Raw genomic sequence first — 15,501 nt, forward strand, 5'->3', positions numbered from 1 at the left:
TACAGCGCTTTACAGCTCTATTCCTCTTCCCCTCCCTCCACTAGTTCTCTGACAATATCAACATGGCAGTGTGCGCAGAAAACAGCGAGAGTGCCGTCACAGGAAGAGACGTCCTACATAAGGATCGAGCCGAACAGTGCCGAACTGTAAATCAGTTAAAAACACTTAGGTACAGCAAACTGCATGTTGCTGTATCAGACCGGATCACCACCGCTGATCGCCACTGTGCTCCGGAGACCATGCATGCTGCATAAACTGCTGCTGTATGTTACTGTATCAGACCGGTGACTGTGCTCCGGAGACCTCGCCACCGCCGGTGCTCCGGCGAGCAGGCGATTTTGATTCTGATTTTCACAGAGAGTGCCGCACCGCTGATCGCCACCGCTGACCAGCTCCGGTGCTCCGGGCAATTTAGGCAGATCGCCCGAACCGCTGGCAATCAGCGGTGACACAGAGAGTGCAGCACCGCTGATCGTCAGCGGCGAGCTGCATAAACAGCTGCTTTATGTGATTGTATCAGACTGAGTCTGTGCGTACTGAACAAATATTTTTAATTAGGACGTGTCAGAATGGTCAGTTATGAGCTCTGTGTGATCTTTTCTTAACAATGTGTGTGTTTGTACGTCGGTGAAATATGTCCCCTGACTAAATACGGCGACCGCTGGCCGCAGTCTGATGTGAAGTGGTGCGAACATACGAACACACGTTTGCTGACTTTATCCGGCACATTAGCTTCATATATAAAATCCTCTGTAAAACACTGTGCTCCACTGTGCAGCCACCAACAGCACACTTGTCCCTCCACATTGACATAATACCGCTCTTCCTCCCTTGCCTGCACTCTCGCAGGGACAAGGTGGAGCTAAGGTGGAGCTTGCGAAGTAAACTTACTGGTGGGGCGGTAACATTCGCGGTGAAATGCGCATGCTGCCGTCATATGCGCAGGGAATTCAACATCAAGCGTTTTATCGCCTATACTTACACTAAGGGGGACCACTAAAACATGACTGAGTATTCTTTTTCCACACTTTGGGGACTGGTAGAGTCCCAAATATAAGTATTGAAATGGTTAAAAAGTTGATTTTGCATAATATGTCCCCTTTTAAAGTATGTTTGAGACGATAACTCTGCCGGTGTTGTGGATTAAAGTCATGACAGAAAACCCTGAGATCACCACAACAGCAACATCCTATCTGTGTGAAGCAGGGTGAGCGGGTGCTGCTGCTGCTGCTGTTGACGAAGCACCCGTCTCCTGGCTCGCCTCATCTGGGTCCTCCGTTACCACTGCTGCGCAATGAACAGACGGGACTTCACATTTGTCCTTTGGTCAGCGGCAGCATCCGCAACTGGTTGATGGACTCGGCCATTTTTCCCCCAGCCGGTGCACATGCCGCTGACGCACGGCTGCGCTCTGTGCAGTATCGTTGGCGCGTTGTTACGAGGACGCTGCTAATACATTTGCATACACAGTGGATTCACGTTTATTATTATATTCCGAAAAGACCAGTTTTTATGCCGGTCGTATCATTTTATTTAGTTTTTTATTTATTTATTTTTGTATTAAAGGCCGGTCCTGAAAATATTGTCTGACATTAAACCGGTCCGCGGCCGGGGGGTTGAGGACCGCTGCTGTAGAGAATCAGTCTTTACACAAAGATCAGCGACCACAGGCTGTAAACCTGAAATCATTCCCTTCACTCCAGACTCTGGAAGTCACACTGACACTGAGGCTGCTTTGTGATCAAAGTGTCTAAACAAAGACCATCATCAGTGATCATGTGATGTTTGTGTTTGCAGAGGTCAGAACCAGAGACAGAGAGCAGAGTCTCCAGGACCCAGCGGTCTGTCTGTGAAGAGTGACTGGTCTATGGACCCACCTTTATACTTCAGTCATGAACCTGGAGCCTCAGAGACAAAGTAAGAGACACTTTGTCCTGTGAAGAAGTCACAACCAAACCTGTGTCCTCACAAAGACAGAATCACACACACACACAGCTGTTTTAGCGTCATAAAAACTTTTATCCTGAGAAAACTTGTAACAATGCACTGACAACAAGACAACAACAGACTTTGTTGTGCACTAAACACAAATGCAAAAAACGAGTGGAAAACTCAACTAGAAGTGAGTGAAAAAGTCACTAGAAAGATTCATGTGATTGGTTCTACATCAAAGTCATTTGTCATCAGCTGTGAGTTTTTAAACCAGCTGCAGTTGTCCTTGGGTCACATGACTCACTGCACGTCATCATGATGACATCCATTGTATTGATCTTTGTCTAAATGTTCAGAAATAGCAGGCTTGATCATATTGACCATAACTCTTTGGAAACACTGTATTTCCTGTACTTGTTTGTGTTGTTTTCAGCCGGACATGAGAGCTTCAGCACAGGAATGATAATAGAACGCTTCCATAGCTCTGGAACAACAGGATTCTCTGTCAGTTTTTCAAAGATTGCACAGAAAGCATCATGAAGTTCAGGAGAGCAGTTTTTTAGCACAGAGGCTGAGAAACCATCAGGTCCTGTAGATTTCTGACTACCGTCATGTCTAAATGCTGACTGTACCTGTAGAGCAGGGCCGTCACACTCTAATGACCTGGGGGCCAATGAGCGTCTATTCTGGTCAAGAGGGGGCCGGACTACGGAACATAGAGTCGTCAAAAAACAAGTGTTCAGTAGCACGAGCTTCAAGTTAAAACACAATCTTGCATCATGATATCACACGTATACTTTGTGATACTGTTTATGATACAAAATCAATCTGTTCATATCAAATACACATTTATTTCAAATGACGCAAATAATAACGTGGATGTCGGCAGAGCAAGGTCATACAGTGGCGACACGTGGCGAACCCAGATCAGCACGAACTTAAAGGAAAAGAAAGAAGACGCTCTTCTCCATCACTCTGCTCCACGCTCATGAACTGCAATCAGACGCAGCTTTGATTGAACACGCTCAGTATCACAGGTGGCTCGTCACTTTCACACATGAAGTTTGCCCAACATCAATAAACAATCAATACAAATAAACAAAGAATAACTGAGGGCACAGTTCAACAGTGGACAACTGTAATGAAACCATCAAACTAGGACTGATGATGGGGAGTCGGGGAGTGCAGCAGTTTCCTGACCTCACTTTTGAATCCACGGAACCTTTTGACAACTTTTCACCTTTCATGTGTCAAGTACAAATTGGCGCTTTATAATAATAATAATAACAATAATAATAATAATAATAATAAGGATAATAATACATATTATAATAATGATGATAATAATAATAATAAGAAGAAGGATAACAATGGTTTCCTCACACAAATTTGTGCCAGGAGCCGTTTCAGCCACTGCCATTCGTGGCTCGGTCCCTAACAAGCTTATTTATATATGTAATTGAATGTTTTATGTCATAAATTTAATAATGTGATCATTATGAGCAAATGTCTTATTATTACTGTTATAAAAACATATATTCTATCACCTAGCTGGCAGCTGTGCCTCAGCTACACACTGTGTTTAAAACAAGGTGAGGTCGTGGGCCATGTTTGTATTATAACATGATATTTAAGTGGGGGGACCGCATGTAATCGATTGAGGGGCCGCATATGGCCCGTGGGCCACCAGTTTTGCACCGCTGCTGTAGATGATCAATCTTTACACAAAGATCAGCGACCACAGGCTATAAACCTGAAATCTGTTTGTGATCAAAGTGTCTAAACAAAGACATCATCAGTGATCATGTGATGTTTGTGTTTGCAGAGGTCAGAACCAGAGACAGAGAGCAGAGTCTCCAGGACCCAGCGGTCTGTCTGTGAAGAGTGACTGGTCTATGGACCCACCTTTATACTTTGTTCATGAACCTGGAGCCTCAGAGACAAAGTAAGAGACTCAATAAATAATGCTCTCAAATCAATATGATATGCTCTTGAATTAAGATAAGAAATAACCTCCATCTGTTGGAGGGAAACGTCCAAACTTCAGAGCAGCTCTGAAAGCAGCTTCACATCAACAGCTCATTTCTTTTATTTGTGGTTCAAATTGAATTTGACTGGACTTTTGTGAAGGAAGAAGAACTAAATGTGTGTGTGAGCAACAGACTGAACTGAACTGATTCAGAATCTGATGAAACGGATCAATGAGTCAAACCATTGACGAGTCAGAGAGAGTGTGAGGATGAGCCTCAGGGTTAGACCTTTACAACAGTCCATCAGAACCACTGTGAGACAAAGCTGTAAAGATGTCTTCACAGAGACATGTCCACCTGTCCCTGACGTGTCAGTGATAAAGAAATGTCTCCACAGACACATGTCCACCTGTCCCTGACATGTCAGTAATAAAGAAATGTCTCGACAGACACATGTCCACCTGTCCCCGACGTGTCAGTGATAAAGAAATGTTTCGACAGACACATGTCCACCTGTCCCCGACAGTCAGTGATAAAGAAATGTCTCCACAGAGACATGTCTAGCTGTCCCTGACTTGTCAGTAATAAACAGATGTCTTCACAGAGACATGCCCACCTGTCCCTGACATGTCAGTGATAAAGAAATGTCTCCACAGACACAAGTTTGCTGTTTCTGTGGACGAGCAGACGTCCTGCTGTCAGGACGTCCTGAAGGATCCAGTCACCACTAGCTGCGGTCACCAGTTCTGCAGACGCTGCATCTCCTCATACTTGGACCAGTCTGGTCCACCAGGAGACTCCTGCTGTCCCCAGTGTGGGAAAAGACCCAGGACAGGACGTGGACCACAGAGCATCCGTGAGTAAGACTCATAAGGAGAGCAGCTCTCATCAGCACTAGCAGACTTTAGAAATGGAAAAACAGGAGAAAACTGTTTAAAAGTTAAAAATGTGACTCATGATGGAGTTTAACTCTCTGCTGCCCCCTGCAGGTTGAAGAAATGAAGGTTTCCCCTCATTTTGCTGCTTTTCTCTCATGATTGTTCTCTTGTATGCAGATGATACTCTTTCCTTCACAATCATCCCAGTTCTTCTAGAATGATTCAGTCTTTCAGAATAAAGTTATTCAAGTCATTACAGTGAAAATGTAGTTTTTCATTTGGCAACAAACAACATAAAACAACAACGTCACAGAAAAACATGACACTGATGAAAATAATCCTCAGCTGCTCACATTCTTTGTCTCTTGTTTTTCAGCAGATGTTGGTCTGCAGAAGGTTCTAGATGAACATAAGATCAGTCTGAGGAGCAGATTTGAACATGTGACTGAAGGAACTGAAGGAACAGGAAGTAGAACCCCCCTGAACAGGATCTTCGCTGAGCTCTACATCACAGAGGGACAGAGTGAAGAGGTCAATACTCAACATGAGGTGATGCAGCTGGAGACGACCTCCAAGAAGAAGACGGTCCAGGACACTCCCATCAAGTGCTGCGACATCTTTAAAGCCTTACCTGACCAGCAGGGGAGCATCAGAGTCGTCCTGACCAACGGCGTCGCTGGTGTTGGAAAAACCTTCTCGGTGCAGAAGTTCACTCTGGACTGGGCCGAGGGTTCGGAAAACCAGGATGTGAATCTGCTGATTGTGCTCTTGTTCAGGGAGCTGAACCTGATCAGAGATCAGCAGCACAGTCTTCTCACGCTGCTCCATGTTTTCCATCCAACATTAGAGAAGGTCAGAGCAGAGGAGCTCGCTGTCTGTAAACCTTTGTTCATCTTTGACGGCCTGGATGAAAGCAGACTCTCACTGGACTTCAGCAGCAGGACGCTGGTTTCTGACGTCACACACACGTCATCAGTCAACATGCTGCTGACCAACCTCATCCAGGGGAATCTGCTTCCCTCGGCTCTCGTCTGGATAACTTCTCGACCTGCGGCGGCCAATCAGATCCCTCCTACATGCGTTGCCAGGGTAACAGAAGTACGAGGCTTCACTGACGACCAGAAGGACGAGTACTTCAGGAAGAGATCCAGAACTGAAGATCTGTCCAGCAGACTCATCTCACACATCAAGACGTCCAGGAGCCTCCACATCATGTGTCAAGTCCCAGTCTTCTGCTGGATCAGTGCTACAGTTCTGGAGCACATGTTGACCACAGAGCAGAGAGGAGAGCTGCCCAAGACCCTGACAGACCTGTACTCACACTTCCTGCTGGTTCAGACCAAGAGGAAGAAGAACAAATATGATAAAGGACACGAGAGGAGTCCACAGGAGCTGATGGAGGCCGACGGGGACTTTCTTCTGAAGCTGGGGAGGCTGGCCTTTGAACATCTGCAGAAAGGAGACATCATGTTCTACCAAGAAGACCTGGAGCGGTGTGGTCTTAGTGTGACAGAAGCCTCGGTGTACTCAGGAGTTTGTACAGAGATCTTCAGAAGAGAGAGCGTGATCTTCCAGAAATCAGTCTACTGCTTTGTTCATCTAAGCGTCCAGGAGTTTCTGGCTGCAGTCTACATGTTCCACTGTTTCACCAGCAGGAAAACAGAGGTACTGCAGGACTTCTTCAGAAAAAAAGTTGATGATGATGATGGTGGTTACACTTCTCTTGATGTGTTTCTGAAAGCAGCCATGGAGAAATCCCTTCAAAGTGAAAATGGTCACCTGGACCTTTTTGTTCGCTTCCTTCATGGACTCTGTCTGGAGTCCAACCACAGACTCTTAGGAGGTCTGCTGGGTCAGACTCAGAACAGTCCAGAAATCATCCAGAGGGTCATTGAGAACCTGAAGAAGATGAACACAGACAATATCTCACCTGACAGAAGCATCAACATCTTCCACTGTCTGACAGAGATGAACGAGCAATCAGTGCATCAGGAGATCCAAGAGTTCATGAAGTCAAAGAACAGAGAACAGGAACTCTCTGAGATCCACTGCTCAGCTCTGGCCTACATGCTGCAGATGTCTGAGGAGGTTCTGGATGAGTTGGACCTGGAAAAGTACAACACATCAGTCCAGGGGAAACAGAGACTGATTCCAGCTGTGAGGAACTGCAGGAAGGCTCGGTGAGTTCAGACATGATACATAACATCTGTTCACACAATGAACAAACACTAGGGGGCAGTGGAGAGAAAATCTGTGACAGAACCAGACTCAAACATGTGCAGCATCTGCCTCGACCAGTTGTGGTGAAAGGACAAAATGGAGGACAGAGGAGAGGAGGGGGAGAGAAAGTGAAAGAGGGAGGTGAGGTAGAGACAGAAGAGAGAGACCAGGAGCAGAAATATAACAGTTGTGTGAGCTTCTAAGTTTAAACAGGACTTATGACATTTTTATACAACTACAATGTTATTGATGTTCTATTAATGAGACATAAACATTAGACTGATATCAACTTTAATTATAGTATCATTAATAACAATGATAACAATACTACTGGTTTCAAGCAGCAACTTTGTCTAAACTAGTCATGTGTCGTTCGTGAATGATTTGTTCAAAATGAACTAATCTTTTATATGACTCGGGAGTAATGAGTCATCTCAGTGAGTGATTCGTTCATTTTCATGCAGTACCTTCCTTCGCCACATGGCAGACAGCTGCATAAGCTCAGCAGGAAAGGAAACAGAAATGATTAGTTCAGGATTCACTCAACTGAGCGAGCGTCCGTCCTCAGGTCACGTGACAGCTACTGAGTCACTGTCGTGCTGTTAAACAACAATGACAGAGAGGATACAGGACACAAGTCACTTGTCACTTTATTGAGGTGTGTATTTGCTTTCCTCGGGTTTCATATGGTTTGAATTGCATTTTGTTTATTATACTTTGTCAGCTGAAGCGAAACGATGTTGCCTACAGTGTTAAGTGTTTGAGAACCGTGGTCTCTTTTACAACGCCCACAAGAGGGATACAGCGCCACCCACTGTAAAAATGAATGAAATGAACGAAATGACTCAAAAAAAGATTAGTTCAATTTACTGTCCGAGAGTAAAAGATCTGAGTCAGTTAGAAGAGTCGAACTCTTAAGTCTCATCTTCTATTCTTTATTCAGGTTGTGTTACTGCAGTTTGACAGAGATAAGCTGTTCTTGTCTGGCCTCAGCTCTGAAGTCCAACCCCTCACACCTGAGAGAACTGGACCTGAGTGAGAACAAGCTGCAGGATTCAGGAGTGAAGCTGCTGTGTTCTGGACTGGAGAGTCCACATTGTAGACTGGAGACTCTGAGGTGAGTTCACTGACTCTCTGTTACTGTTGTAAATGTCAGATGTTTCATCCACAACTGAAAGTCATTCATGTTGTCACATGAGTTGAATCAGTGATGGTTGTTCCATGTTTCCACTTTTTCTTCCCTCAGATGTAGAATCAGGATCTTTTCACAGCTGACGTGTTTTTTGTTTTCTAAAGTGTTTCAGTCGCTGTAGTTTTCACGTCAGTCACAGCTTTGACCTTTTCTGACTGAACTTTCTCCTCTGACACGTTCACATGTAGCCAATGAGAATGAGTGTTGTTGATGATGTCACAGCTGTGACTGTTTACAAACAAACAGGAGCGTCCTTGGTTGGCTCAAGATGGCGACCTGGGCGGTTGGAGTGTGGTGAGCTCCCAAACTATAAGTTGTACCACGTCAAAAAACGGCAACTAAACCAACTACTATGACTGCTGTGGCTACTCTGTGAGGATAGAGCACGTTGTAAGTAAATTGATGGACACCTCTTGCTGTTTTCTTGTGAAGTAAGGTGTTATGGAGTTCAACTTCCTAGCTTTGTTAGTATAGCATTAGCTTTAACAAACCACTAGAACCATGCCGAAAAGAGAAGTGAAATCCAATAGCAGTACCAACGTCACGTCACTACTTCAACATGAAGTTGAAGGTTTTGACGGTTTGTTCACATCGCTACCAGTTAAGCCGAGTAAAGGCCCGGACCCAAAGAAACAGCGTCAAAAAGGCGGAGGTGATGCTGACGATGTTTCCAACACTGAAATCATGAATGCAGTAGTGGAGTTAACAAAACGCTTCACTGCGCTTGAGCAAAACATCTCCAGAAACAATGAAGCCATTACGACAGTCTGCGAGCAGTTGAAAAGGATGGAATTCCAAGTTGAAAATAACAAAGAACACATTAAAGAAATGTCAGGACAAGTCTCACAACTGCAACAGAGAAGTGAAAATAGCGAGCGGTTCAGCAGGCGCTGGAATCTTCACATGTATGGATTAGGAGAGACACCTGCAGAGAACATCAGAGGGGAGATCATCAAGTTGCTGGCGCTGCTCGCACCTGAAGACAAAGAAAAGCTGGGCTTTCTCGTTGACACAGTGCATAGAGTTGGAGTTCCCCGGGATAATGCAGCACGACCTGTCATCGTGCAGTTCACAATGAGATCCTTTGGAAACAAAGTCTGGAAGATTTCACGTGGCACTGAGATTCTCAAGGAGAAGAAACTACTGTTTAAGGAAGATTTGACACAAACCGACAAGATGGAAAGAAACAAGCTCTGGCCGCTTGTGGAAGCTGCCAGAAAGCAAGGGAAACGTGCTGGTTTCCAGAACCCTATATTGAAGGAAAAAAGGTGACTTGTTAAGGTTAGAATGGGTTCTGGACTTTAAGGGTTATGTTAATTAAGTCACAGGAGCACTTTTGGTTTTGGGGATCATTTTATTAATAATATAATAATGTTTTATAAAGATATAAACAGCTCTGTCATTTTATATCCCAGCATTTCCAAAAGGTTTCCAATTTCAAGAGGTGTATGCCAAGGATGTCCTATTTCTTGTTTTTTATTTTTGATTGTGGCTGAAGTTTTGTTGTTAAATATCTCACATAGCCCCGATATTCATGGTTTGACCATCTTTAACAGACAGATCAAAATGACACAGCTAGCCCATGATACACTATTGTTTCTAAGGGATAAAGGGCAAATACAAAGTGCATTACGTGCAACTGGTGCATTTTCAGAAGCTTCGGGTCTTAAACTTCATCTCAACAAAAGTCAACTTTTATGTTTCTATGAGACTGAAGAGAAACTTATGTTTGATATTCCTGTCAAACAGTGTGTTAAATATCTTGGTGTTCACATTTCCAAGGACATGACTCTCAGACAACAGCTACATTTTCTTCCCAAAATGAAGAAAACTAAGACAATTTTGAATTGATGGCTTCAGAGAGACCTTTCAATCTTTGCTAGAGTGTTATTGTCAAAAGCTGAAGGTGTATCAAGATTAGTTTATCCTGCTTTGTCACTTTTTGTTAGTGATATGTTCTGCACAGAAATCAATCATTTATGTATTACATTTGTGTGGAAACATAGGAGACATTGCCTCAAAAAAGAAATTCTCACTTTAGAGAGAGCAGAAGGAGGATTGGGCGTCTTAGATTTGATCCGTTTGAATTGCACCTTTAAGATCAAATGGCTTCAGAAATGTTTGGAATGTCCGGAATCGCTATGGAATTTTATACCATATAATATCTTTGAAAATGGAAGCGGCTTCAACTTTCTATTGGGATGTAACTAGTCCGTTTCTAAATTGCCACTAAAAGTCTCAAAATGTCATCAACAGGCTTTATTGTCTTGGAAAGTGTGTTATGTTCACAACTTTTCACCACATAAAACTCTTATTTGGAATAACAGTGATATTACTGTTAACAAGAAAAGTCTATATAAGGAGGCCTGGATTGAAAGGGGTATTATCTATGTTTCTGCTTTGTTTGATAATAAAGGTCATCTTTATAGTTATGAACCATTTCTAAGAACAAAATCTTTTCCTATCATTTATAAAGAGTTGATTTCTGTAATGCCAGCTATTCCCACAGGCATAATTGAATGAATGAAATGTCACCTTGGCCATCAAAATATTGATCCTCAAGTGCCTTCTCTACTTATTGTTGGGATACCATTAACAGATGTAAAGTGTACAAACAAACATATAAGGAAAGAGATTCAAAAGTAGAACAAGATTTCACCCAAAAGCAAATCTTTCTGGAATTCACAATTTGATCATATAAAGTGGCACAAAGCATGGTTATGCCCCTTTCAGTTTTGTGTTTGGAATAAAATCAGAGAAGTTCATTTCAGAATCTTACATAATATTTACCCGTGTAACACAATCATTTCCAAATGTGTTGACATTGATGCTAAAGTGCAAAACTGAGCCAGAAACGACTTTACATCTGTTTTATCACTGCCCCTTTTCTTTTGTTTTGTGGAGAGACGTAGAGAAGTTTATTCAGAACAGGACTGGTCATGTCATAGCAATTGCCCCAAAGGATATTGTCACTGAATTGAATCGTAGCAACAGATCTTTAAATCACATGGCAAATCTCATTCTTGCAATTGGCAAATTCAATATTCATAAAGCACGATTCTCTAAATCCTTCCCTAACATGAACAGTTTCACAGTTGAATTCAACTTGTACATAGATACTTTATCCTCTATGTCAAACAAAAAAAGTGCCAGCGCACATTACTGTATTTTCATGAAATAGAGTAATGTATTACTGTATTTAAGACATTATGGCTTTTCTTTTTGTGTGTTTATTTATTTCATTTTTTATTTAAATTACATTTGTTTTTATGTTTTTTATTTGGTATATATGTGATTTGTATGACTAGTTTCATGTTTTACTGATATGCACTTGTATTAATCTGTATATACTAATTTCTGTATATCCTTGTGGCTAAATGTCTGTATGTTCCTCGTCTTGAATTAAAAGTTAAAAAGTTAAAAAAAGAAAAGATCTCAAGGTAGAAACTTAAAGAACAAGGTTCACATACTTGTGCTGCTGTCTTAACATATTGCCAATAAAATAATAAAAACTAAAAAAAAGCAGCTTCCTCTCATCTTCAAATCAGCTGCTGTTGTTTTTTTAAACCTTCATTTCATTTACATTAAACTCATTTTATTCACTGATGAATAAAATAAACTCCTTATACACACACACACACACACACACACAGTAGTTGTCTAAAGCAGTGGTTCTCGTGGACACTCTCCCGGGGTTGGCGAGTAGGCTACAGGATGGGAAGGAAAAAAAAAAAATCCCGAAAATTCCCCCCATGTCGAAATGCAAGTGGTTGGATTATTATAACAAACAAATCATCCTCATGGTGACCTTTTGGTACCAGGTACTATTTCTAGTACCAGGTACTATTTCTAGTACCAGGTACTATTTCTAGTACCAGGTACTATTTCTAGTACCAGGTACTATTTCTAGTACCAGGTACTATTTCTAGTACCAGGTACTATTTCTAGTACCTACTCCTGCGAGGTTCCAAGCACTAAGCAGGTACTATGCAATGATTGGTCAGACTGCCGGCCACTGACTGGCCAGAGTCCCGTCACAGGGACTGGTGTAAAGTCACTAGTCACTCGGGTGTGTGTGTGTGTGTGGCGTATAAAAGAAAGTCACCGCAGTTTCACTCAGCTGTGCAGAGATGACTCCGCCCACATTAAGTAGGTACTTTTTTTGTAGTTGAAATACAAGAATTACCCCAAGAATTGAGGATCTTTGCAAGGCAAAGCAGGCTCAGGTCTCACATGAACATCGCCTGCAAGCTTCTGTAAAAAATGCAGAGGATATTCCTACTATTAGACCTCGTAATAATAACAATAATAAAGCATAAATTTATATCAAAGGTCTGGTGCCAATTCCCAATTATACCAATAGTCTAGTAATGATAATAGGCCTACTGATGATGATGATGATGATGATAATAATATAATATTAGTGTGGGCCTAAAAAGAATTGCCTAGCCTGGGGCTGGCTGTCTCTCTCTCTCTCTCTCTCTCTCTCTCTCTGTCTCTGTCTGTCTGTCTGTCTGTCTGTCTGTCTGTCTATCTATGGATCTAGCCATCCATCCATCCATCCATCCATGGGGTGCTGTAGTGGGGATGGCGCCGGGAAGGGGAGGGGGAGCCCCAACTGCAATGAACCAGCTTGCAAAAGGTTGAGAACCCCTGGTCTAAAGTCTCATCTTTTATTCTTTATTCAGGTTGATAAACTGCAGTTTGACAGAGATCAGCTGTTCTTCTCTGGTCTCAGCTCTGAAGTCCAACCCCTCACACCTGAGAGACCTGGACCTGAGTGGGAACCAGCTGCAGGATTCAGGAGTGAAGCTGCTGTGTTCTGGACTGGAGAGTCCACATTGTAGACTGGAGACTCTGTGGTGAGTTCACTGACTCTCTGTTACTGTTGTAAATGTCAGATGTTTCATCCACAACTGAAAGTCATTCATGTTGTCACATGAGTTGAATCAGTGATGGTTGTTCCATGTTTCCTCTTTTTCTTCCCTCAGATGTAGAATCAGGATCTTTTCACAGCTGACGTGTTTTTTGTTTTCTAAAGTGTTTCAGTCGCTGTAGTTTTCATGTCAGTCGCAGCTTTGACCTTTTCTGACTGAACTTGATGTTTTTCACTTTCTCCTCTGACACGTTCACATGTAGCCAATCAGAATGAGTGTTGTTGATGATGTCACAGCTGTGACTGTTTACAAACAAACAGGAGCGTCCTCGGTTGGCTCAAGATGGCGACCTGGGCGGTTGGAGTGCCGTGAGCTCCCAAACTATAAGTTGTACCACGTCAAAAAACGGCAACTAAACCAACTATTATGACTGCTGTGGCTACTCTGTGAGGATAGAGCATGTTGTAAGTAAATTGATGGACACCTCTTGCGGTTTTCTTGTGAAGTAAGGCGTTAAAGTTATGGAGTTCAACTTCCTAGCTTTGTTAGTATAGCATTAGCTTTAACAAACCACTTGAACCATGCCAAAAAGAGAAGTGAAATCCAACAGCAGTACCAACGCCACGTTTTCACTACTGTGTATTCTGTGCAATGACAATAAAAGGAAGTCTAAGTCTAAGTCTATAATAGCGAGGTTTTGACGGTTTGTTCACACCGGCCTCGCGCTCTCACCCGTTCATTCACCGCGCACGGTACTAGTTGTCTTCAGTGCCGTCCCTGCGCATGTCGTTCCAAATTTAGAGGGGGATTGGGCAACGTATGGCAAAGTTATAGGGCACTTCCTGTTTAAAATGGCAGACTTCCTATTCGGTCAAATACGTGTCCATAAACGTGTTCAGGGAAGTTCCCTTGTCTTACATAAAAAGTTTTGTGCAGATCGGACAATCTTAGAGTTTACTTCCTGTTTCGGGCATTCCACTTCCTGTTGGGAGGTCATCTCTTGCAGACATGCTCAGGACAGGTCCCTGGTGTCAGATAAAAGGTCTCGTGCAAATCGGACAATGTCCGGCAAAGTTAGAAGTCACTTCCTGTTTAAAATGGCCAACTTCCTGTTCGTCTCAGTAAACGTGTTCAGGGTAGTTCCCTTGTCTTACATATCAAGTTTTGTTCAGATCAGACAATCTTAGAGTTTACTTCCTGTTTCGGGCATTCCACTTCCTGTTGGGAGGTCATCTCTTGCAGACATGCTCAGGACAGGTCCCTGGTGTCACATAAAAGGTATCGTGCAAATCGGACAATGTCCGGCAAAGTTAGAGGGCACTTCCTGTTTAAAATGGCCAACTTCCTGTTCGTCTCAGTAAACGTGTTCAGGGTTGTTCCCTTGTCTTACATATCAAGTTTTGTTCAGATCAGACAATGTAAGACTTTACTTCCTGTTTCGGGCGTTCCACTTCCTGTAGGGAGGTGACCTTTTACGGACATGCTCAGGACAGGTCCCTGGTGTCACATATAAGGTTTTGTGCAGATTGCACAACGTACGGCAAAGTTAGAGGGCACTTCCTGTTTAAAATGGCCGACTTCCTGTTTGGTCAATGGCGTCTCTGTAAACATATTCAGGGAAGGTCCCGTAACTTACATATAAGGTTTTTTGCAAATCGGACAACGTACATTAAAGTCAAGGGGCACTTCCTGTTTAAAATGGCCGACTTCCTGTTCATCTCCGTAAACATGTTCAGGGAAGGTCCCGTAACTCACATATCTAGTTTCGTGTCAATCGGACAATGTAAGACTTTTCTTCCTGTTTTGGGCGTTCCACTTCCTGTAGGGAGGTGACCTTTTACGGACATGTTGGGGAAGGGTCTGGGGTCCCATATACTAAGTTTCAAGTGGATACAACAATCCCTGTTGGAGCAGCATCTAAAACTATAAATGTAATTTTGTCTGCTGACACCAGGGGGCGCTGTATTTGAAAATGAATATTTTCATATAGATGTGTTCACGGCCTTACTATCATCAATCCTTGCAAGTTTGGTTCAGATCGGACCAGGATTGGCAAAGTTGTAACAGTTTGTTTTTTTAGAATTTTCTACCACCACCAGGAGGCACTGTTTTCAAAATGTATCGTTTCAGCAACATAGTCGTCTTCAGCAACTAACCATCATCAACTATAGCAAGTTTAGTTGGGATCGGACCTTCCATCGCGAAGTTATAAAAATTTCAAATACTCAAACATTTTGAGTATGATACAAAGAAGTCTGTAAAAGTTATAAGGGAATTGTGAATTTGTTGTATTTTCTGTTACTACCAGGAGGCGCTGTTTTTAAAATAGAATAACTCTAGCGATTTCAATAGGGTTCTTGCAACCAAGTTGCTCGAACCCTAATAATAATAATCCTTCCAGTTTCAAGAGGGTTCTTGCAACCTTGTTGCTC

At 42.8% G+C, this 15,501-nt stretch overlaps 1 protein-coding gene across 1 annotated transcript; it reads left to right on the forward strand.

Moving 5' to 3' along the window:
* Positions 1–4,562: 4,562 nt before the first annotated feature.
* LOC122764160 (NLR family CARD domain-containing protein 3-like) lies at positions 4,563–13,046 on the forward strand (the record flags this gene model as incomplete). Its single annotated transcript, XM_044018490.1, has 4 exons — positions 4,563–4,758; positions 5,157–6,960; positions 7,944–8,117; positions 12,881–13,046. Coding segments are annotated over 4 exons (2,340 nt in total), but the record flags the coding sequence as incomplete, so codon positions are not given.
* Between the last annotated feature and the right edge of the window lie 2,455 nt (positions 13,047–15,501).

The sequence above is a fragment of the Solea senegalensis genome, unplaced genomic scaffold (assembly GCF_019176455.1).
Source record: "Solea senegalensis isolate Sse05_10M unplaced genomic scaffold, IFAPA_SoseM_1 scf7180000017270, whole genome shotgun sequence".
NCBI classification, from domain to species: Eukaryota; Metazoa; Chordata; class Actinopteri; order Pleuronectiformes; family Soleidae; genus Solea; species Solea senegalensis.